At 43.4% G+C, this 25,368-nt stretch overlaps 1 protein-coding gene and 1 long non-coding RNA gene across 2 annotated transcripts in view; both read right to left on the reverse strand.

Annotated features, from left to right (window-relative positions):
- Positions 1 to 6,595: 6,595 nt before the first annotated feature.
- LOC115082262 (GDP-fucose protein O-fucosyltransferase 1-like) overlaps positions 6,596 to 25,368 on the reverse strand; it is a 52,850-nt gene continuing 34,077 nt past the window's right edge. Inside the window, exons 6-7 of the mRNA XM_029586508.1 lie at positions 11,105 to 11,297; positions 6,596 to 6,925 (exon numbers count right to left, since the gene is read on the reverse strand). Coding sequence (XP_029442368.1) covers positions 6,596 to 6,925; positions 11,105 to 11,297 — 523 coding nt within the window. The remainder of the gene's footprint in view (positions 6,926 to 11,104; positions 11,298 to 25,368) is intronic.
- On the reverse strand, positions 21,771 to 22,411 carry LOC115082264. The gene is made up of 3 exons (XR_003854115.1): positions 22,335 to 22,411; positions 22,118 to 22,204; positions 21,771 to 22,010 (listed from the first exon to the last, which is right to left on the reverse strand). It is a non-coding gene; the product is annotated as an uncharacterized LOC115082264 (long non-coding RNA).

A 25,368-nucleotide genomic window follows, 5' to 3' on the forward strand; every position in this document is an offset into this window, starting at 1 on the left:
ATAGAAACATAGAAATGACGGCAGAAGAAGACCAAACGGCCCATCCATCTGCCCAGCAAGCTTCACACATTTTTTCTCTCATACTTATCTGTTTCTTTTAGCTCTTGGTTCTATTTCCCTTCCTCCCCCACCATTAATGTAGAGAGCAGTGATGGAGCTGCATCCAGTGAATATCTAGCTTGATTAGTTAGGGGGTAGTAGGGGTAGTACCGCCGCAATAAGCAAGCTACACCCATGCTTATTTGTTTTTAACCCAGACTATGTTATACAGCCCTTATTGGTTGTTTTTCTCTTCTCCCCTGCCGTTGAAGAAGCTATGCTGGATATGCGTGAAGTATCAGTTTTTTCTTCTCCCCTGCCGTTGAAGCAGAGAGCTATGCTGGATATGCATCGAAAGTGAAGTATCAGGCCATTTGGTTTGGGGTAGTAACCGCCGTAACAAGCCAGCTACTCCCCGCTTTGTGAGTGTGAATCCTTTTTTCTTCTCCCCTGCCGTTGAAGCTATGCTGGGTATGCGTGAAGTTATCAGTTTTTCTTTTCCCCTGCCGTGAAGCAGAGAGCTATGCTGGTTATGCGTGAAGTATCAGTTTTTCTTCTCCCTGCCGTTGGAGCAAGAGCTATGCTGGATGTGCATCGAAAGTGAAATATTAGGCACATTTGGTTTGGGGTAGTAACCGCCGTAGCAGCCAGCTACTCCCGGCTTTGTGAGTGCAAATCCTTTTTTCCACATTTCCTCTTGCTGTTGAAGCTTAGAGTGATGTTGGAGTCACAGTAACCATGTGTATGTTTATTGAATAAGGGTATTGTTCCAGGCAGTAGCCATCATTCTGGCGAGTCACCCACTCTTCATTGGCGGCCTCTTGACTTTATGGATCCACAGTGTTTATCCCACGCCCCTTTGAAGTCCTTCACAGTTCTGGTCTTCACCACTTCCTCCGGAAGGGCATTCCAGGCATCCACCACCCTCTCCGTGAAGAAATACTTCCTGACATTGGTTCTGAATCTTCCTCCCTGGAGCTTCAATCGTGACCCCTGGTTCTGCTGATTTTTTTCTTATGGTAAAGGTTTGTCGTTGCTTTGGATCATTAAAACCTTTCAAGTATCTGAAAGTCTGTATCATATCTCCTCTGCTCCTCCTTTCCTCCAGGGTGTACATATTTAGATTCTTCAATCTCTCCTCGTACGTCATCCGATGAAGATCCTCCACCTTCCTGGTCGCCCTTCTCTGTACCGCTTCCATCTTGTCTGTCTTTTTGTAGATACGGTCTCCCAGAACTGAACACAGTACTCCAGGTGAGGCCTCACCAAGGACCTGTACAAGGGAATATCACTTCCCTTTTCTTACTCGATATTCCTCTGTCTATACAGCCCAGCATTCTTCTGGCTTTTGCTATCGCCTTGTCGCATTGTTTCGCAGACTTCATATCATTAGACACTATCACCCCAAGGTCCCTCTCCTGCTCTGTGCACATCAGCCTTTCCCCCCCATCGAATACAGTTCATTCGGATTTCCACTCCCCATATGCATGACTTTGCACTTCTTGGCATTGAATCTCAGCTGCCATATCTTCGACCACTCTTCCAGTTTCCTTAGATCCCGTCTCATTTTCTCCACTCCTTCCGGCGTGTCCACTCTGTTGCAGATCTTAGTGTCATCCGCAAAAAGACAAACCTTACCTTCTATCCCGTCCGCAATGTCGCTCACAAAGATATTGAACAGACCGGTCCCAACAACCGATCCTTGCGGCACACCACTTAAAACCGCTCTCTCTTCAGAGAAGGTTCCATTTACCATCACACATTGTCTTCTGTCCGTCAACCAATTTGCAATCCAGGTCACCACCTCGGCACTCGCTCCTAAGCTTCTCGTTTTATTCAGTCTCCTGTGCGGAACCGTATCAAAAGCTTTGCTGAAATCCAAGTATATGAGATCGCTCTTCCTTGATCCAATTCCTTGGTTACCCAGTCAAAAAAGTCAATCAGATTTGTTTGACAGGATCTTCCCCTGGTGAATCCATGTTGCCTCTGATCCATCAATTCTCCAGACTGTAGATAGTTCACTATTCTCTCTTTCAGCAGTGACTCCATTACTTTCCCACCACCGAAGTGAGGCTAACCGGTCTGTAGTTGCCAGCCTCCTCCCTGTTCCCACTCTTGTGAAGCGGGACCACCACCGCTCTTCTCCAATCACTCGGCACCACTCCCGTTTCAAGGGATCTATTGAACAGGTCACACAGCGGACCCGCCAGAACATCTCTGAGCTCCCTCAATATCCTTGGATGAATCCCATCAGGCCCCATGGCTTTGTCCACTTTCAGGTTCTTTAGCTCTTCCCACACATTTTCTACTGTAAAAGGATTTTCATCTATTCCATTTCCTTCCAGTTTCTTGTTGTGTAGAGATGGTCCTTCTCCAGGGTCTTCTTTAGTGAACACAGAGCTGAAGTATTTGTTTAATATTTCTGCCATTTCTTCGTCTCTCTCCACACATTGATCATTATCACCTTTCAATTTCACTATACCACTTTGGACCTTTCTCTTTTCGCTGATGTATCTGAAAAATGTTTTGTCACCATTTTTATCTCCTTGGCAATCCTCTCTTCCGCTTGACTTTTTGCCACTTGATTAATTTCTTTGTCTCCCTCAGTTGAATCAAATATTCTTCTTTGTGTTCATCCCTTTGGGATCTTTTATATTTCTTGAATGCTGTTCTTTTAGCTTTAATTTGTCAGCCACCTCCTTTGAGAACCAGATAGGTTTCAATTTTCTTTTGCTTTTCTTTACATTTCTAACATATAGAGTAGTTGCCTTGGTGATTGCTCGTTTTAGATTGGTCCACTGCTGCTCCACATCTCTCTCGTTCTCCCATCCTTTTAGTTCTTCCTCCAGGTACTTACCCATTTCCTCAAAGTCCGTGTTTTTGAACTGTAAAACTCGGGGTCTTTGTGGTTCTTTTTCCCTATTCTTTTAGTGATATTAAACATACCGTTTGATGATCACTGGTGCTGAGGTGGGTGCCCACCTGGACATCGGAGACATTATCTCCATTAGTGAGCACTAAGTCGAGTATAGTTCCTTCTCTCGTAGGTTCCAATACCATTTGTTTGAACAAGATACTTGCATGGCATCCACTATTGCTCTACTATTTTTAGTTTCTGCAGATGGGATTTTCCAGTCTACATCTGGCATATTAAAGTCACCCACGATCACCACTTCTCCCTTCTTACCTATCTTATGGATGTCTTCAACCAGATCTCTGTCCAGCTCTTCCTTTTGGTTTGGAGGCCTGTAAACCTGCTCCGCGGGTTCTGCCTCCGGCTTTTATTTATTTATTTATTTATTTAGCGTTTTTTATATACCGACTTTCCAATAACAGAATTACTGATCAACTCGTAACTCCTCATAGTATTCCTGAAAGCGGTGCCGAATTGCATCTTGGTTTAAAAGGAGTTCTCCAGTAGATGACAATGCTATGAACCAAAGCCTTTACCCACCTAGCCTGTAAACCGCCTGGCCAGTAATTAACTATGTTTATCCCCAAATTCATAATATTTTTGCTGCAAAATATCTAGTGCATAGGCTATGGTATCCGCAATTTAAAGTCGCTATCGCCTCCCTCTTTTGAGTCAACCACCTAATGGGAATACCTCCAGGGTTCTTTTATGCCTCCCCTCTAGGTCTCTTATTCCCGTACCAGTGTCTCCCGATGGGCCAGTCATTTTGTACGATATGTAGCAAGACTCATACGGTGACCTCGGGAAAACAGCCTTCATGCCCTTCCCATACCGCTATTGAGGATTCCCCTGCCATATTATTGGTGGAAAAATATTCCTCTAAAGCCTCATGAATCCGGTCTCCATAGAGTGGGTCTTTTAATAAAGAGTCATTAAGCCTCCAGAAAGTGGCGACCAGCATCCCTAGATCACAATGAAACAGTCCACCTTAATGGGCATTGCTCAGACCACGTGATAGCCTCTATATCCACTTTAGAAAGTACCACTGACCAAATCTTTAGTAACCAGGAAGTAGTCAATTCTACTATAGGTGTTGTGGGGGTGGGAATAGAAAGTATAATTTCTACTATGCGGGTAATTAAGCCTCCAGATATCAACCAAGTGAAGCGTATGTAGGAGGCAGTGAAAAACTCTCCTAGCGCTCCCCAGGCCCCAAGAGGCCTGAGCTGATGTGTCTATAGCTGTGCAAGAGGGATATTAAAATCTCCCGCTATTACCAGTTTACGTTCGGGTAGGTGGCTAAACGATGGGAAACCTTCCTCAGGGTCTCAACCTGCATTGTTGGTCGGCAATATATGCTAACTGGCACCAATGGTACATTAGAAATTGTCACCCGCAAGATAAGAAAATGGGCCCAGTGGGTCACATTGTTGGTCCTGTATTTGGACCAGCAGATGTTGTGCAAAAAGAATGCCCACCCCACTATACTGCTGAGATGCCTTGGCCAGCGCATAGATTTGCAGAGGATAGCACCGGGACATAAGTAAACGTTCATCCTTACGGCATAAATGAGTTTCTTGGATGAAGGCCACCTGTGCAGAGAGCCTCTTGAGTTCCCTGAATAGCTTCTGTCCGCTTGACCGGGGAATTTAACCTCTTAGCATTGATAGAGATGCAATTAATGTCCACCATCTATACCCCTGTGGACTCCAGCTCCCACTGCTCCCCCAATGAGTGTAGCCTAAAAATTGCACTTGCACCCCATTATTTCCCTCCTCCATATCTAACAATGAAAACCTCCCTTGTGACTGACATCGCTCCCCAGATACACTTCTTCTCCCCCCACCCTTCCCTCAACCCTCCCCCAGAACCCCCCTCTCCCTCTCCATACCAACTCCTCCACACCCACTGTGAACCTCTGTCGTGGAAGGAGATCCCCTTGGCCTCCCCCAACGCGCCTTCTACTTTAGATAGTTAGCGAACAGTGAACAATTTAAACTCAATACCTTAATGTCATAGTATAAAGAGCAGACCCCTACTGCCCCCCAAACCGCACACAAAACCCAACTTTGCAACAACCAGAGAACACAACCAACACAGAGAGTCCTGGGTTCGGCGTCTCGCTGAAGCAATTGTCTCTCTTGGCATGATCAGGTAGCCCCTCAGACAATGCCCCAGCAGAATCTCCAACCACATAGAAACAGGCAATCTAGACCCAAAGGTAATGTGGAGAAACTGTCCCCTACATATTAGCAGGGGCCTCCCGCCACTCCAATGTCCCGGATCTCAAGTCGGCCTCCCCTTGTCTGCGTCATCTGTGACCACCGTATTCTGGGTGAGGCGCCTTTCACCTTTCCCCACACGCTGCTACTGGGGTTGATTCTGCACTGATATCTTGACCGGCGGCTGGTCCAGGGTAAAGACGTCGATTCCCACAGCCTGGAGGGCTGGTATGGCCTCCTGCATATTTCTCACCTGCGTCGTAAGTACCTTTAATCGTGAAGGATAACCCCATGGGTAAACCCAGCGATAACGAAAGTTTTCTTTGCACAAGAGGGCAGTGAGCGGCTGAATTTCCCTCAGATGTCGTAAAGTAGCCGGTGCCAGATCAGTGAATAGCTGCAACTCATGGCCCTCCCTTTACTAGGACTCCCGAATACAACATTAAGGCCACTTCAAATACTTCAAAACACAGCAGCTAGAATACTAACAGGAAAAAGGAGGAGGGACCATATAACCGAAACCCTGGGAGAATTAATTGGCTACCTATTGCACAAAGAATTAAATACAAAGCCCTATGTACCATACATAAAACTAATACATGATGAAAAATCGGACTGGCTAAACACAGCATTACGAGTGCACGTCCCACACAGAAACTTTCGATCGGCAAATAAAGCACTCAACCATTCCCTCAGTAAAAACTGAGAGACTAAGTCAAGTGAGAGAAAGGGCCTTATCTTTAGCAGGCCCCACACTTTGGAACACAATGCCCCTAGAGATCAGGTTGCAAAGAGATCTCAAAACCTTTAAGAAACGTTTATAAACATGGCTTTTTAAACAAGCATTTTATAAAGAGACTGAAGAATGAGAATGAAAATATACAGGAATAGGCAGAAGAAGAACACCAGCACACAGCAATATTCTAAGAATGCGCATCTCAATCTATGAAATCTACCTCACAAACGTAATTGTAAACACTATATATATGATTTTTACCCGCGAACAGTACCTTACAGGTACACCTGGTCATGACCTACTTCACTAAACAAGTGATTGACTTTAATGATTTATTGTAACTGAACCTTTTGTGGCACCTGTTAGAATGTACGATAGTATGCACCCACTTACATTAATTTATGTGCCTACATGTAAACTGTTGTGATGGTATATTACTTAGCGACGGTATAGAAAAGATTTTAAATAAATAAAACTAAAGGGGGACACCCGGCGAGCACAGCGGAGCAGGTCCTCCTTTACAAGATAACTATGTCAACAAGCTATTAAGTCTTTAGGCGCATTCCGAGGAGCGGTGCCCAGTGCGCCCTCTCTATCACAACTTCAGTCCTGCATTGGGGATCCCCGCTCTCCACGCCTGTTGCTAACAACGCAGCACAGATCCAGCGGGTCATGTCCATAGCATTAGCATAGGCTTGGCACCTCTGGGAGGCCCCGAATGCAGATGTTTGCACGGTGAGACAGATTCTCCAAATCCTCGAGCTTAAGTTGCGTTTCTTCATACTTTTGCTGCAGGTCTCTGATATCTGTAGAAATCACCTCAACTTTTAAAACCTGCCCCTCCACAATACTCTCCACATCTTCCACACAGCGACCAAATTCCCGCATGTCCGCGCGCAGATTCTCTATGTTGACATTAACTTCATCTTTTAAAGACCTGATATCGTTCTTAAGGTCGGCAAACCAGTTGTCAAAGCCCGTTTTAGTAAGAGCATGCAGCGCCTGGGTTCCCTCCTGTTCAGGAGATGGTGAGTCAGGTCGCTCAGCCCCAGTTTGTTCGACCGCTGCTGGTCCCAGGGCTGCAAAGCGGGACCCGGAGGAATCGTCAATCACATAGTAAAGATTGACAAAGCTGAATCTTCTCACATCTCCCTCACACAAGGAGTTCCTCAGGGGTCCTCACTCTCTTCCACCCTCTTCAATATTTATATACTGCCCCTGTGCCACCTGCTCTCTGACCTAGGATTGAACTTCTTCCTATATGCCGATGACGTTCAAATCCTCATCCCTATCCAAAATACCCTAAAAGAAACCCTCCAACTATGGGACTCCCATCTTACATCCATCAATTCACTCCTATCCAACCTCCACCTTGCCCTTAATGCTTCTAAAACCGAGATACTCATAATATCCAATCAACCTGAACTATCACTCCCTAATATCACATCCTCTCTCCACGTCCCACCACCAACTGTCAGAGACCTCGGTATCGAACTTGACCAACGCCTCGACTTCAAAGCTCACATTAAATCCATTCTTAAGGGAGGCTTTTACAAACTCCACATCATGAAAAAGCTAAAACCACTGCTCCACACACAAGATTTCCGTCTAGTCTTGCAGACCACTATCCTCTCCAAAGTGGATTACTGCAATTCCCTCCTCATTGGCCTTCCACAGTCGACCATCAAACCCCTACAAATCCTGCAGAACGCGATGGCGAGAATCTTAACGAACACCCGAAAAAGAGACCACATCACCCCCATACTCAAGGACCTCCACTGGTTACCCATCTCTTTCCGTATACAGTATAAAACCCTCACTATACTACACAACCTCCTCTACAAATCCAACCCCTGGCTCAAGGACTCACCGCACTTCCGCATAACCAATCGTCCTACCAGATCCTCCCACACAGGTATCCTACATACTCCCTCCCTCAAAATTGCTCATCTCACCTCCACGAGAGAAAGGGCCTTTACCATAGCAGGCCCTTCACTCTGGAACACTCTCCCCACCTTTCTCCGCCTTGAACCCTGCCTGGCCACCTTCAAAAAAGGCATAAAAACGTGGCTTTTCAGAAAGGCCTATCCGGAAACCAATCAAACCTAGTCACTCCTACCCTAGTTCCTCTCTTACAGCCCCCAGCCTTAATCCCTCACACCCTGCCAGCCCTTTAAGGCACCTCCTTATCGCCTCTCCTTTGCCCGCCCTCGTTCTACTATTTTACAAAATTGCTCATTGTATCCGATGTAATTAATCTATTGCTAGTTGTAACTGCTGTAAATAGTCCCTTCTGTAAATAAGTTCCTCCTATTTCTTATTTTTGACAGTTGTTCCTTACTCTCTTTCACGCTACCTATCTTTCTCTCTCTTCTCCTGTCTCCCTTACCCCCCTCCTTTTTTCTGGCCTGCTCCCATTCCCTGCCCCCTGTTCATTGTAATTTCCTCCTTTAATTGAGTTACTTGTAAACCGGCGTGATGTGCCATACGAACGTCGGTATATTAAAAGTTGTTAAATAAATAAATAAATAAATAAACTTGCCCAGATCTACTAGCTTCTTGCGGCTGGTCATGGCTAGCGTTTCTGTAGTATACTTGCTACACTTCTTGGGGGTCCGCGCTAACTGTACGCTGTTCTTAGTTTTAAAACAAATAGTGGGGGAAGCGAGGTGGCAGAACTACTCAACCATAGCAAGCTGTGCCATCCTGTCTTGATTAATTTTTCGGAAAGGAAGGGCGCTTACCCATGCCAGGGCCATGGCTAGGGTTCTTTGTCCTGTCAATTCGTGAGTACAGCGTGGTGGTTAATATTCCATTTGGATGTTTAAAGTCCCCTTTTGGTTTTGCTGCTTCGGTTCTTAGATTTCCCTTTTGGATTTTGCAGTTTGGATGTTGCTGCTGAAATTTGCTGCTTGAATGTTGCTGCAGAGATTTTATTGCTTGAATTCTGCTGCTGAAAAGTTGCTGCGGAGGGTGGTTGACGGACAGGAGGTGGGGGCCGCCGAGAGAGAGCTCCAAATGCAGCGGCCGCAACTCTTCTAAATCGCAGAGAAGAGCTCCGTTTTGAAATTTTCCATTTTTGAAGATTTGTAAAGTTAATATATAAAATCCCCTATGAAAGAGCTTCTCTCCCCCGGTGCAGGCAATGGTGAGGTGCCGACAGCTATTTTCCCCTTTGTTGTGACCCTGCAATGTTTTGCGCTGCAAAGATGGCTGCCAGGGAGAAAGCTGAGCCGATGCTGACACGCTCCTGCAGCTCCCCTGCTGCTCCACGAGCCAGGCGGCTGCTTTAATAAAGTCTTTAGTCCCCTATTCTAGCTCAACCCAACCCTGCAACCTAAACCGCGATGGTAAGGGCAGGAATACCGGAGACTTTCTTATTTTTAATTTAAATGTTCTGCTTTAAAAGTTTTTCCCAAGGCTCCTAATGGCAGGCGGGAGAAAATAGAGCAGAGGGGTTCAGGCACTGGCTGCCTGCTCGTCCTGCGGCAATCGGCCCTGCATAGGTGTTTTTAAATTAAATTAATGCTATAGTCGGGTACTCAATGACTTCTGCACAGACTGGCCTGCGTCGGGAAGCTAGTTGGTACTTTCGCGGCAAAGATGGCGGCCGGCAGGACATGAAGGCAGAAACTGCCCTTACTTACAGTGCTCCCGGACTCGCAGCGAACAGCCCGTTTTGGTAGACGAATTTGGTCAGCAACTCGTGCCCAAGCCGATGCTATGTTTAAAAGCAAGTTTTTAAAATTTTTTCGTGGTGAATTTATTGTGCCATGAAGAGGCAGGGCTGGAGCCTCAAACACGAGCAGCCATCTCTTCCTGCAGCGAACAGCGCACCCTGTTTTATTTATTTGAAGGGGTTAATAAACATGTGGATAAAAGTTAATCGGTAAATATAGTGTATTTGGATTTTCAGAAGGCATTTGACAAAGTTCCTCATGAGAGGCTTCTAGGAAAAGTAAAACTCATGGGATAGGAGGCGATGTCCTTTCGTGGATTGCAAACTGGTTAAAAGACAGGAAACAGAGAGCAGGATTAAATGGACAATTTTCTCAGTGGAAAAGGGTAAACAGTGGAGTGCCTCAGGGATCTGTACTTGGACCGGTGCTTTCAATATATATATCAATGATCTGGAAAGGAATACGACGAGCGAGGTGAACAAATTTGCAGATGATACAAAATTATTCAGAGTAGTTAAATCACAAGCAGATTGTGATAAATTGCAGGAGAGCCTTGTGAAACTGGTAGATTGGGCATCCAAATGGCAGATGAAATTTAATGTGGACAAGTGCAAGGTGATGCATATAGGGAAAAATAACCCTTGCTATAGTTACACGATGTTAAGTTCCATATTATGTGCTACCACCCAGGAAAAAGATCTAGGCGTCATAGTGGATAATACATTGAAATCGGCAATTCAGTGTGCTGCAGCAGTCAAAAAAGCAAACAACGTTAGGAATTATTAGGAAGGGAATGGTTAATAGAACGGAAAATATCATAATGCCTCTATATCGCTCCATGGTGAGACCGCACCTTGAATACTGTGTACAATTCTGGTCGCCGCATCTCAAAAAAGATATAGTTGCGATGGAGAAGGTACAGAGAAGGGCAACCAAAATGATAAAGAGGATGGAACAGCTCCCCTATGAGGAAAGGCTGAAGAGGTTAGGACTTTTCAGCTTGGAGAAGAGACGGCTGAGGGGGGATATGATAGAGGTGTTTAAAATCATGAGAGGTCTAGAACGGGTAGATGTGAACCGGTTATTTACTCTTTTGGATAGTAGAAAGACTAGGGGGCACTCCATGAAGTTAGCCTGGATTGGCCACTGTTGGAAACAGGATGCTGGGCTTGATGGACCCTTGGTCTGACCCAGTATGGCATGTTCTTATGTTCTTATATGCCAATGGACGCTGCCATCCATAAGTCAGAGGCAATAACACAGGCAACAGACTTGGCATTAAGAAACCTCCTAATTAGCAAAGTAATGGCAGTATCCCCATTTCAGGTGAATTTCTGTAGTCAAAGTGCAGCTAGATGTGGAGAAATAAGCTCTAGTCAGAATCTCATTACTTCCAATTTAATCAGCATTAACCACAGTGCTGGGGTCACCAGCGTCCTGTATTGACAATGTGGAATGGGAGACCTTGCTCAAATAATCAAAACATTAAAAAGCCTGTGAACTGAAAACATACCCAGTCTGAGCCAATCCTCAAATGGATCCCAATGTAGGGTCGAAACAACAGAGAACTGATGTAGGCCTCTCCCTCCTGCACCATTTTATCTGACCATACCACATATTTCTGCAGTGGTCGGTGCTCCTCCAGAACTGGAAATTGGGCAGGAGCACCCGGCAAAGCAAGCACTGGATGTTTTGAGGGCGGGAATCTAAATTAAAGGAAAATGTGTCAGGAGGAAAATATCTTAGCTAGCTCCAGAAATTAGTGTTGCTTACCTGTAACAGATGTTCTCCTAGGACAGCAGGATGTTACTGCTCACATTTCGGTGACATCATTAGATGGAGCCTGGCAAGGAGAACTTTTGTCAAAGTTTCTAAAACTTTGACTAGGCACACTGAGCATGCCCAACATGCCACTATGCATGCATCCACATGGGGACCCTCTTCAGTCTCATAACATAGAATTATGAAAAATAAAAAAAACACAGGAGATATCCAACTCTGCAGGGTGGTGGGTGGATTTCATGAGGACTAACATTCTGCTATCCTAGAACACCTGTTACAGGTAAGCAACTCTGCTTTCTCCTAGGACAAGCAGGATGGTAGTCCTCACATGTGGGTGAATCCCTAGCTACAGACTGGTCCCCGAAAAACAAATATAACCAACATGCACCCAACCAGGTGCCAACTGGCACAACAAAACTGGTGCTGTTGGTAACAGAGGGAGTCAGCCTGAATTCGAACAAAGGGCCTGAGGTAGGAAGTGTTGGGTTTCACAACTGAAAAAGATTCCGGAGGTCTGACTGGCCAAAATTGCTGTTGCATTGAAAGTCCCTGTCCAGACAGTAGTGTGAGATGAAGGTGTGGCGAGAACTCCATTTCACAGCTTTGCAGATCTCATCCATGGAGACTGTTTGCAAGTGGGCCACCAAAGCTGCCTTGGCTTGAACAGAATGAGCCTTGACATGGCCCCCCCCCAGCTACAGTCCTGCCTGCGCATAGCAGAAAGCAATGCAATCCGCTAGCCAGTTGGACAAGGTCTGCTTGGTCACAGCAACTCCTAATCGGTTCTTGTCAAAAGAAATGAAGAGTTGTGTGGATTGCCGATCGCCTGCTGTTCGCTCTAGGTAGAAGGCTAAGGCTCTCTTGCGATCCAGGCTGTGTAGAGCCCGTTTTCCCCGGTGCAAATGAGGCTTAGGAAAGAAGGTGGGCAGAATGACCGACTGGTTCAGATGGAAATCCATCACCACCTTCGACAGGAACTCAGGATGTGTAAGCATAACTACCCTATCATGAAAGAACTTTATGTAAGGTGGGCACGACACCAAAACCTGAAGTTCGCTGACTCTGCACGCTGAAGTGACCACCACCAAGATGAAAACCTTCCAGGTCAGGTACTTCAGGTCAAAGGAGCCTTCATAAACTGAGCCAGGACCTCGTTGAGGTCCCAGGACACTGCAGGGGGCCTTAAGGGAGGTTTTAGCTGAAGAAGACCCCACATAAAGTGCCCCATGATAGGTTGTACCGAGATGGGCGATCTATCCACTCTTTTTTGGTAGGCCCAATAGCACTAAGATTTATTTATTTATTTTAAAACTCTCATATACTGCTAAATCAATGGGGGTAGGCCTAAGCGGTTTACAAATTAAACATACAAAATTAAAACTCAAGTTAACATAAAACGAATAAAATACATACACAATACTTTAAAAGGAGAGAAGAAAAGGTGCAAGGATGGAGGATTATTTGTACGCAAACATAAATAAGTGGGTTTTTAGATGTTTCTTAAAATCCTTATTGTTAGAAAGTAATCTGAGGTTGTCGGGGAGAGAATTCCACAGTAAAGGGCCTGCAACAGAGAAAGCTCGACATCTGGCAAGGTCTAATCTAGCCAGGTGCATGATTAGTACCTCGAGCAGACACTTGTGGGCGGAGCTTAATAAAGCCAGAGGAGTGTGCATTGCCAGACAGCTGAAGGATTGTGGATTAGTTTGTGGATAAGACAGAATTTTATATTGAATCTGTAGGGAAATAGGAAGCCAGTGTAGAGAAAATAGAACAGGTGGAACGTGATCTCTTAATTTATTTTTTTTTTAAATTTTCACATAATTACATGTAATACTTTCTCAAAGAACACGGTAAATATACCCAAAATATATATATCATATATATAACTCTACCTATATATTTATACATTACATAGAGTATATTAACCTAAATATAGGCAATATGGGGGCAAATGGAACAAAGAGCGAGGAAAACAAATCATTACAAAAATAAGTAATCGATAGGTTCTAGCAACATTATCACATTAAGTCGATCCTTCAATGGGGGTAGTATGTGAGTGACCAGTCAGAAAATCCCTGATTAAAGGGACAATTTCTCAGTGGAAGGAAGCAGACAGTGGAGTGCCTCAGGGATCTGTATTGGGACCCTTACTTTTCAATATATTTATAAATGATCTGGAAAGAAATACGACAAGTGAGATAATCAAATTTGCAGATGATACAAAATTGTTCAGAGTAGTTAAATCACAAGCAGATTGTGATAAATTGCAGGAAGACCTTGTAAGACTGGAAAATTGGGCATCAAAATGGCAGATGAAATTTAATGAGGATAATTGCAAGGTGATGCATATAGGGGAAAAATAACCCTTGCTTTAGTTACACGATGTTAGGTTCCATATTAGGAGCTACCACCCAGGAAAGAGATCTAGGCGTCATAGTGGATAACACATTGAAATATTCTATTCAGTGTGCTGCAGGCAGTCAAAAAAGCAAACAGAATGTTGGGAATTATTAGAAAGGGAATGGTGAATAAAATGGAAAATGTCATAATGCCTCTGTATTGCTCCATGGTGAGACCTCACCTTGAATACTGTGTACAATTCTGGTCGCTGCATCTCAAAAAAGATATAATTGCGATGGAGAAGGTACAGAGAAGGACTACCAAAATAAGGGGAATGGAACAGCTCCCCTATGAGGAAAGACTAAAGAGGCTAGTACTTTTCAGCTTGGAGAAGAGACGGCTGAGGGGGGGATAGGATAGAGGTGTTTAAAATCATGAGAGGTCTAGAACGGGTAGATGTGAATCGGTTATTTACTCTTTCGGATAATAGAAAGACTAGGGGGCACTCCATGAAGTTAGTATGTGGCACATTTAAAACTAATCGGAGAAAGTTCTTTTTTTACTCAACGCACAATTAAACTCTGGAATTTGTTGCCAGAGGATGTGGTTAGTGCAGTTAGTATAGCTGTGTTTAAAAAAGGATTGGAGAAGTTCTTGGAGAAGTCCATTACCTGCTATTAATTAAGTTCCCTTAGAGAATAGCCACTGCTATTACTAGCAATGGTTACATGGAATAGACTTGGCTTTTGGGTACTTGCCAGGTTCTTATGGCCTGGTTTGGCCACTGTTGGAAACAGGATGCTGGGCTTGATGGACCCTTGGTCTGACCCAGTATGGCATGCTCTTATGTTCTTATGAGCTGGTCAGGTTCAAAAAACACATAGTTGTTATTCATATAACAAACAACACTTACTAGGATATTTTAAGATATATCGGGCACCTAAACTTAAGACCCTCTCTCTCATTGTAAGAAATTCCTTTCTACGATTTTGTGTTAGTGTTACTACATCTGGATATATCCAAATTTGTGCTCCATAAAGCAGAGCAAGCCTGTGTCTACCTGTCTGTACAAAAAAATATTATCTACATCAAAGAGGAAGTGAAGGAGAAGAAGAAGGGAGAAATGCCTTGGATATATCTGAACTCTTGGAATTATCTATAGACACAGAAGTCAAGGAAAGGAAATCCATGTTGGTATTGTTTGCCTTTGTCTCAGACCAAAACCATATTTTGAAATTGTTTCTTAGATCTCTAATTTTTTATCAAGACTGTATTCTGGCAGCATTGTTTTGTGCTAATTGTATAGGGTGAAAAGAAGAATTGGGTAGGTCTAAATGTAGGCCGTTACAGTAGGCGAAACCAGAAATTATTAGTGCTTGAAGAACTAAACAGATGTCATAGTAGAATAGCAAAGGTTTTAGGTTTTTTTTAAGAGGTGAAGTTTGTAAAAGGAATTTTTTTTTACTACTGAGAAATGTGGTGGGTCATAGAAAGCTCAGAGTCAAGTGAAACACCAAGGTAATGGGCTTTAGAGGAGATTGGTATGGAACAATTGTCAGAGAAGATGAGACGGAGGATGGCAAGAAGATAATGGAATTGTGGAGAGGTGTAATATTTCAGTTTTTGATGTGTTTAATTTGAGTCGATTATGAAAGAGCCAAGTCTTGATAGAAGTGATACATATAGAGACTAAGGACAGGGTGGTGGGCCAGGAATAATTATAAGGAATGAAAAACTGTATATTGTCTGCGTAGATTTTAAAGTTGACTCCAAGACATCCAGTAGTCAGCATAAAGGTAGAAGATAGATATTGAAGAGAATATTGGATAGCGCAGAACCTGGGGAACACCAGAATACCAGTCTGAGTGAGATCAGTCAATGTTAACTCGTTGGAGACGGTTGGATATGAAAGAAGTGAACCAGTTGAGCACTCTGTCCGTGATACCAATTGATTGAAGGCCTCTAACAAGGATCTGATGATCTATAATGTCAAAGGCTGCAGAAATTTCAAGTAGAACCATAATGTAGTCAGTTTTTGTGTCATACACATGAATGATGGTGTCCAAGGTGGATAAGAAGTGTTTCAGTTAATTGGGGTGGAGAATGATGTAGTCAGTAATGTAATCGGGAAGCTGATGCAAAGCTACAGATTCAATAATCTTCACAAGTGAAGCTAAAGATGCAATAGTGCGAAAATGATTTAGATTTGATGTGTCTGAATTGCTTCTCTTTGGAAATGGAGTCTGGGAAGGATTAACCAGAAAAGCTAAATGAGTAGATAGATAATCACGAGTGGCATGAGGGAGATAGCCTGAACATGGGTTAAAAGGAGGAGAAATAGCCTAGTGGTTAGAGCAGTGGCCTGTGAACCAGGAGACCAGGGTTCGAGTCCTGCTGTCGCTCCTTGTGACCTTGGGCAAGTCACTTTACCCTCCATTGCCTCAGGTACAAAAACTTAGATTGTAAGCCCTCTGGGGATAGAGAAATACCTACAGTACCTGAATGTAAACCGGTGTGATATCTCGATTGAGATTGAATGTCGGTATATAAAAACAATAAATAAATAAATAAAAAAGGGCTGTGTGAGATCTTTAATTTAGATAGGATCCATGAGATGGTAGGGGGATCAATATTATCAAAAGTGGACCAGGAGCTTGAAACACAGGGTAAAGTTGGAATAGGCAAGTGAGAAAATTCATTAGATATATTTGTGACTTTGGATTTGAAATGTTGAGCAATTTTGGAACAGAAACTATTATCAATGGAGTCAAAAGTTGATGTTGTGGTAATGGTTTTGCCAATATTAAATAGAACAGCAGGATCGCTGTTAGCAGATTGGATCTAACTGGCACAAAATGATTTTTTGGCTAGAGAAATTTGCTTTTTGTAGGAACGCAAACAAGAATAAAGGCATTTTTATCATCTAAAGTACAATTTTTGCACCAGCCCCATTTCAATTGGCACAGTTTATTTTTTAAGGTTTTTAAAGTGGATGTGAACCAGGGTACAGAAGGTTTGTGACAAGCAAAATAATCCTGATAGAGTTGGTTTTCAGGCCAGACTCCGAGAGGTGCAGTAGGTAGTCCAGAATATTTTGGGTGGAGCAAGAGAATGGATACAAACCATGGTGCTCACACCAAAAGGAGAATCTTATCCACTTTAGGCCGTAAGACTTCCTAGTGGACAGACTCCTGTACTCCACCAAGACCCGGGTCACATCATCCAAGAGGTCCAGGGGCTGTAAAATCACCCTCTCAACATCCACGCAATTAGGAATAGGCTCAGAGGTTGGAATGACGCAGTCTGCCCTGATCCTGTGTGATGAGGTCTGGGGAGGTCCCCAGGTTGATTGGCTCCTTCATGGAGAGATCTTGCAGAAGTGGGAAACCAGATCTGTCGCGGCCAATAAGGAGCGATGAGGATCATGGTCCTCTGGTCCTGCTGGAGTTTCAGGAGAGTCCTCGACACCAGTAGAAGCAGAGGATACGCATACAAGAGGCCTGTGCCCCAATGGGCGGGTGCCATTCTCCCAGACCAGGGAGCAGAACTGAGCTACCTTCCTGTTGCAGGGGGAAGTGAAAATATCCATGTCCGAGGTTCCCCAGAGACGGAAGTTCCAGTCCGCAACCTCCTGCTTCAGGGACCATTCATGGGGAAGGAATGAGCAACTCCGAATGTCCGCCACTACATTCTCCATCCCCGGAAGGTACATGGCACGGAGTACGATGCCCTGGGACAGAGCCCATGACCAGATCTGGACCGCTTCTTGGCAGAGGAGGAATGATTTCGTGCCCCCCCTTGTTTGTTGAGGTACCACATTGCTATTTGGTTGTTGGTCCGGATGAGGACCACCTTGTTGGTCAGATCTCGAAACATCAAAATAGTATTGGATTGGCCCAGTGCTCCAGGAAGTTTATCTGATGTTGCGCCTCCTGAGCAGGACCATTGACCCTGGGTTCGGAGATTCTCTACAAGGACACACTAACTCAGGTGAGAGGTATCCGTGGTGAGTACAACTTGAGCAGAGGAAGCCTGAAAGGGTACCCCTGTCTCTAAGTTGGATAGGGTCTCCCACCACAACAAGGAGAACTAGAGCAGTTGACTAACCCGGATGTGCACCCGAAGGTTCTGGGTAGCCTGGCGCCACTGGGACCATAGGGGTCCACTGCCACCCTGCGCACATGTAGACGAGCGAAGGGAGTGGACATGGACGGTCACTGCCATGTGTCCCAATAGCTGTAGCATACGGTGCACTGAGACTTGGTGACCTCCGAAAGATCGCTCTCGCCAGGGGCTTACCAAGGTGAGCGCCCGATCTCGGGGCAAAAATGCCCGAGCTTGAGTTGTGTCGAACTTGGCCCCAATAAAGTCCAGCTGCAGAGACGGAATCAGCTGAGACTTCGGGTAATTGATCAGAAAGCCCAAGGTTTCCAATACCTGAATGGTGGATTGCAGGGACCGCAGCGCTCTCTCCTGGGTGGCGCTCTTGATGAACCAGTCATCCAGGTAGGAAAAAACCTGCACACGCAGCCTCCTTAAGTAGGCCCCCACCACCGCCAGGCACTTTGTGAAGACGCGGCGCGCAGATGCCAGACCAAAATGGCAGAACTCTGTACTGACAGTGGTTCTCGCCCACCACAAACCACAGGTATTTTCTGTGAACGCGGGAAATTCTGATGAGGGTATAGGTGTCTTTTAGATTGAGGGAGCAAAACCAGTCCCCCCTCCAATGGAGAGGTATCAGGGTGCCGAGAGAGACCATCTTGAACTTTTCCATTTCAGGAATTTGTTCAAGGCCCACAAATACAGAATAGGATGAAGGTCCCCCGATCTCTTTGGAATCAGGAAATATCTGGAGTAGAAGCCGCTTCCCTCTTTGCCCTGGAGGAACAGGTTCAACTGCCCTGGCTATTACAAGATTACAAAAAATGGCAAATATAAAAAGAATATATAAACACACTCTAATACAACATATCGTATGTAGTGACATATAAATTCATTAGAAAAATTTTTTATTGTTGTATACAAAACAAGAGTCTACGCCCCTCCAGGCTTACTAGAGTCAGACTCCTCTCCTATCATCGAAACCATAACTCTGCATCTCAATCTTGACTCCCCTGCTATAATCCTGGGTGACTTCAATTTACATGTTGACAAAGTTCCCCTCTCTACAAACTGTGAAGCCCTCCTCACCGCACTGTCAGCGATGGGATTCAGACAACAAATCAATAAACCCACCCACAAAGCAGGCCACACGCTCGATCTACTCTTTACAAACACTGGTATTTCTCTTACAAAACAACCAAATTGCAAAAAAGTCCCATGGTCAGATCACTCTCTAATCTCCACCAGCTTTTCCTTACCTCGATCAGACTCCAAACTCAACTCAAGACCCTCTTTCCTATACAGAAAACCTTGCAACTCGGAACATCTAAGTAAAGCTCTAACCTCGGATCTACCACTCATTGAAGTATCTACCCCTAACGCTGCCCTCCAATCCTGGTCCAAAATAACAAAATCTATAGCAAACACTCTCTGCCCACTGACAACCAAAACAAGGTCTGCTAATACATCCAAACGACATCCTGGTATAATGATGAACTACGAAAACTCAAACAATTACTTCGGCAAAAAGAAGAAAATGGCGCAAAGCCCCTTCACCAGCCTCACTCTCTGATTACAAACGATCACTCCATCTTTACAAAAGTACCACGTTGAAAATCAAAAGAGACTACTATGCCCGAAAGGTTCATCATCTCAGCTTTGACTCAAAAGTTCTATTCGCCTTCGTTTCCAGCCTCACTAAACCTATCACTCCAGATATACCACCCGAACAAGCCCAGACTAAAGCAGACGAATTGGCTCTTCATTTTAACAAAAAAATATCGGATCTCCTTAATCAGCTGATTCCAAACACTACGTCTCCAGATAACACATATCTTCCCCAAAATAAAGACATCCAGCTTAATGCCTTTGAACCCATCACAATCACAGAGATACAAAATGTATTAAAAAGAATGAAACCGTCATCACACCCATTTGATCAAATCCCTACCAAAATGCTTCTTCTTATCCCGGACACAATAGCAAAAACCCTAGCAGATATTATAAACTGCTCCTTATCACATGGCATCTACCCAGATGACCTAAAAACTGCCTCAATCAAGCCACTGCTAAAAAAACCAAATCTAAATGCATGTGATCCCAACAACTTCCGCCCCTATTTCCAACCTACCATTTATAGCTAAAATCATGGAAAAACTGGTAAAACACCCAACTATCCAACTACCTAGAGGACCACAGTATTCTGTCCCCAAACCAATATGGTTTTCGCAAAGCCGCAAGCACCGAAACGCTACTAATTTCACTCATGGACTACCTACTCTCTGGTATTGAATAAAGGCCAAACATATTTACTAATCCTCCTTGACTTCTCGGCGGCCTTTGACACCGTCAACCACGCCCTTCTTCTAAAACAGCTGGCAAACATTGGTTTAAACAGGTGCCACACTAAACTGGTTCAAAACATTTCTAGAAAACAGAGGATACAGAGTCAAAATTCATAATAAAGAATCCCAATACCACCCTTCTAATAGAGGAGTGCCGCAAGGATCATCACTTTCACCCACCCTTTTCAATGTCTACCTGCTACCACTCTGCCAACTACTTACAAAATTAAGCCTGAAACATTTCCTTTTTGCAGATGACGTACAGATCGTAATCCCTATAAAGAATCAATCTCAAAAACAATGGAATACTGGGACAGTTGCCTATTAGAAATTAAACTTCTCCTCAACAGTCTAAACCTTGTACTCAATGCTTCGAAAACAGAATTCCTGCTCATATCACCGGAAAACAATAACACACTTCCTAAACCACCCACACTCCTTCAAACAACCCACGTAAGAGACTTAGGAGCCATCCTAGACAATCGTCTCAACCTCAAAACATTCATTAACCAAACCACCAAAGATTGCTTCTACAAATTACATATCCTGAAAGAATAAAACCGCTGTTTCACACTCAGGACTTCAGAACAATCTTGCAAGCAATAATCTTTTCCAAACTAGATTATTGCAACTCATTACTATTAGGCCTCCCAGCTTCTTACACCAAACCTTTACAAATGGTTCAGAACTCTGCAGCCAGAGTCCTTACAAATTCCAGGAAAATTGACCACATTTCACCTATTCTCAAAAACCTCCATTGGCTTCCGATCCACTATAGAATCATGTACAAAACCATTAACATCATTTACAAAACTATCAACCAACACACGCAACTCGACCTACAAATACCACTTAAAAAATTCACCTCCGCCAGGCCTATCAGGGAACACTACAAAGAGTCACTCCAAATTCCAAAGGCCAAAACCTACCAACATAAATCCTTGAGTCTCAGAGCCTTCTCATCAGCAGGTCCAGCTCTCTGGAACTCGATCCCACCCTGATTTGAGACAAGAGCCATGCTCTTTAACATTTAGGAAAAGACCTAAAAACTTGGCTTTTCAAAAAGCATTTCCAAGCCTTGAATAAAACCTCCTCTCACTAGCACTAACTCTTATGCAATAATGGAATGTAAACACGAATCAACCAACCTCAAACCCTCTCTCACTAATTCCTGCTGAATATTTATCATACTATTACCATTCACAACTGTGTCATATTTATTCGTTTGATTACCTATGTACCGTTTCATAGTCTTATTTTTTCACTTGCTATTCTAATGTATCAATAGGCTGAAATGTAAATATTGTGCTGTTCAATTTCTCCCCTTCCATCCCAAGTTTATTTTCCTTGTTTTTTGTAACTTTCCCTCTCCCTTTTCTGATTCACTGTATTTAAAGTTCAAGGTTCTTATTGAAAATATTGTTTTTTACGTTACGTTATGCTTTACACTCCTTGTTATTTGTAAACCGGGTTGATGTGATGCCTATCATGAAACTCGGTATAACAAAAACAATAAATAAATAAATAAATAAAACATTTTATCAAGTCTTCAAAAAAACATTTAATTACTATTCATAGTTGGATACATAGAGTAAATAACAAATATTCACCATAAAAACACATTCATACACTCAAGCATACTATTAAAAATTTTTCTTTTTAGAGAATCTATATAATACAATTGTTCCACTCACTCTTTACACCATTGTATTGTATTTCTTCCGTAGCTCAAATTCACAAAATCATGCTCCCAACATGTTTCGCCGTGCAATCGGCTTCTTCAGGGAAGCATAATACACAGATCTTCAAAAGTTTCCTCCACGAGATCACCCAAATGTATCCACACTATGGAAAATATTCCGATAAAATTTTATCATAATTTTCACAAATTCTTGAAAAACAAAATTTCTTTTAATTACGAAGGTGCATTCAATCAGCACCAATTTACTAACCTCAATTTTCATAGTATCCTACTCTTGCCGCATACAGACAAACCAAATTTATTGGCCCCACAGTTTCACCTTTATCTCTTTTATAATCTGAAAAAACACAAAAAAATCATCTAAATCCCAAAAAAACCCTTAGAAATACCCATAGCTTTTCAAAAATAAATCTCACCAATTTCTTACAAAAAGCTCTTTAAACAACTTCCTTCTACAAAAAACTCACTGTTTGAGTGCTCATCCCGACACTCCCATTTTTCAGAGAGTCCACATCTTCAAAATGCCTTTACTGTTGACTTTCTTAAAAAACAAAGAAATGCAGCCACAATCAAAAACCATCATTTCTCAAAAATAGTTACAGAACTTTTTAAGAGGGAAAGTTCTCCCGAAGCAACTCACCGTCAATGACGCTCAAAAAATCAACTTTCCCGAACACTCAGCGTTCTTGCACAGCTGTTTTCTGAAAACGGAGCAATTTAAAGGGCTCTTAAAATACCCATTTTAAATCCGGCCATGGCCAATCAAAAAACCCCCGTCTGACCGTGGACGTTCTTACGTCCTCCTCCACTAATGTAACTGAGAACTAACTCTCCTAATAATTTGAAGGGCTCACTAATTCAAAGGCTGCAAATCCTCCACAGACATTCTTACATCCTATTTCACCGTGTTAGAGAACCGACGCTTCTGAAAAAGGTTTTAAAGGGCTCTTTGCGACAGGTGCTTCTGGAAAATTTAAAGGGCTCTCTGCATCAATCAAAAACTCTAAGTCTTATTTTTACCAACATACCTAAAAACAGAACCTCCTCTGCATCAAAGACTCTTCCCATTCCACCTAAAAACATCTCCATACATCAACATACTTACGTTATAATTACCTCTTCCACAGATATCCACATTACTATTCTCCATTATTCGTCAAAACATTGATTTAACAATATTTCCACAGGCAACTGACAAAGTTACAATTTCACAGACAAGCTACCCAATCCAACCGATCATTTAAATCCATAGATATCAAGGTTTTCAAAGAAAAAATCCATCATTGTTCTGCTTTTAACAGTAGTTTATTCACATCCCCTCCTCTTCTACTAGAAATAATTTGCAATACAAAAAACCTCAAGTCATCAATCAAATGTTCATGCTCACGTCAATGACATACTAAAGGGGCTGTTTCAACATTGTTACGAATCCGACTGCAATGTTCCAGTATCCTTGTTTTTACCTTTCTAGTTGTCTTTCCTACATACAGTAAGCCACATGGGCATCTTATAACAAACAGCAAATGTCGACTGACAATTGGTCACTGATTTTAACACAATTTTCCATCCAGTAGCTTGACATGTAAAATCCCTAATGGTCATAGAAAACTTACATGCCCCACAATTATTGCAGGGACTATGACCACCAACTGAAATCTCCAAAAAATCACCAGCTATCAAATCTGAGTGTACTAACATATCTCTGAGATTTTTAGATCTCCGAAAAGAAAACATCGGTGGATCTTCCAAACCCGAAAAGCCACTCACTAAATGCCAGTGTTTCAAAACATGCATAAGGTCCCCTACCCTATTAGAAAAAGGTAACACGCATACTATAGAGGGGGATTCAACCTTTTTCCTTGAAGTCAAAAGCAAATCACGATTGATGTATTTAGCTCTTTTATATGCTTGTCTCACAATACGTACTGGGTAACCCCATGCCTCAAAACGGTCTCATAGATCACCAGCATGTCTCATATATAGCCATATCAGAACACGTTCTCCTCACCCTAAAAAACTGGCTTAAGGGAATATTCTCTCGAATGTGTCTAGGGTGAAAACTATTGAAATGCAACAAACTGTTCCTATCAGTAGCCTTCCGATATAGTTCAGTTGTGAAGTTCCCATCCCTCTGCAAATCTTCATGTCCAAGAAGGAAACAGACTGTAATTGAATGTCACATGTGAATTTCAAAATTTTCATCACATCGATTTAAATAATCAAAAAAATCATTAAACTGTTCCCGGGATCCAGACCAAATAATCAGGAATCTATATAACGGCACCACAACCTGACATGTCTGTACAACAAAGAAGAGTATATAAACTTCTCTTCAAAAGTTGTGATGTACAGACATGCCAGGTCTGGGGCCATTGTGGCAACCATTGCTGCCCATGAGTTTGTTGGAAAAACTCATCTTTGAACATAAAATAATTCTTGGTCAAAGCAATAATTGCCAATTCAACCAAAAAATGAGAGGGAATCCTCTTCCTCTCTCGCATTTACAAAATCTCCTCAATTAAGCTAATAGTTGAGTGTTGAGGGATATTTGAGTATAAGGACTCAATATCCATAGAGATAAGCAAAATGGGCTCTATGTATCCAACTATGAATAGTAATTAAATGTTTTTTGAAGACTTTTGATAAAATGTTTTGTATCCAACAATAACATTTTTTCTAATGAATTTATATGTCACTACATATGATATGCTGGCTATTACAAGGGCGGAGAGCTCTGTCAAAAGTATTTCCTGATGTGCCGAGAAGCCCCAAGAGGGGCACAGGGGAGATTCTGGAGGGACATCCTGGAAATTCAACCTGTACCCCCCCGAACGGTGGACAGGAACCACCAGTCCAAGGTGATGGTCGGCCAATGGTCCACAAAGAACTGCAGCCGATCTCCGACCGGAGGGTCCGTTGTCGTAGGCACAGGTGGCTGGTTTGTACTCCCTCACGGCCAGTCAAAACCCTGTGGCAGGGCTTTGCTGGTTTGCACTCCCTCACGGCCAGTCAAAACCTTGTGGCATGGCTTTGCTGGTTTGCACTCCCTCACGGCCAGTCAAAACCTTGTGGCAGGGCTTTGCTGGTTTGCACTCCCTCATGGCCAGTCAAAACCCTGTGGCAGGGCTTTGCTGGGGCACTGTCAGTCCTAGGGACACAGGTTTGCCTAGGGTGAGTCCTAGGGCCAAGCTCCATGAGCCCTCAACCCTGACCGCTGGAGGATAGCACTTCCTCGGCCCCTGCTGTGAAGACTTCTTGCCCAAGAACTGTTGATCTGAGGTGCTGGCTGAAAGATCTTAAGATGTACCTTGAGCTGTTCCACTGCCTCCTTAATCTTATACTTGAAGAGATTCTCTCCAGTACAAGGCAAGTCAGCAAGGTGCTCCTGAACTTCCGGACGGAGGCCCGGAGCCAAGCCATGCGGCGGTCACCGATGCCAGTAGCAGCTACCCTTGATGCCATCTCAAAGACGTCATAGGCAAACCAGACCTCATTCTTGTC

The sequence above is a fragment of the Rhinatrema bivittatum genome, unplaced genomic scaffold, assembly GCF_901001135.1.
Source record: "Rhinatrema bivittatum unplaced genomic scaffold, aRhiBiv1.1, whole genome shotgun sequence".
Taxonomy (NCBI): Eukaryota; Metazoa; Chordata; class Amphibia; order Gymnophiona; family Rhinatrematidae; genus Rhinatrema; species Rhinatrema bivittatum.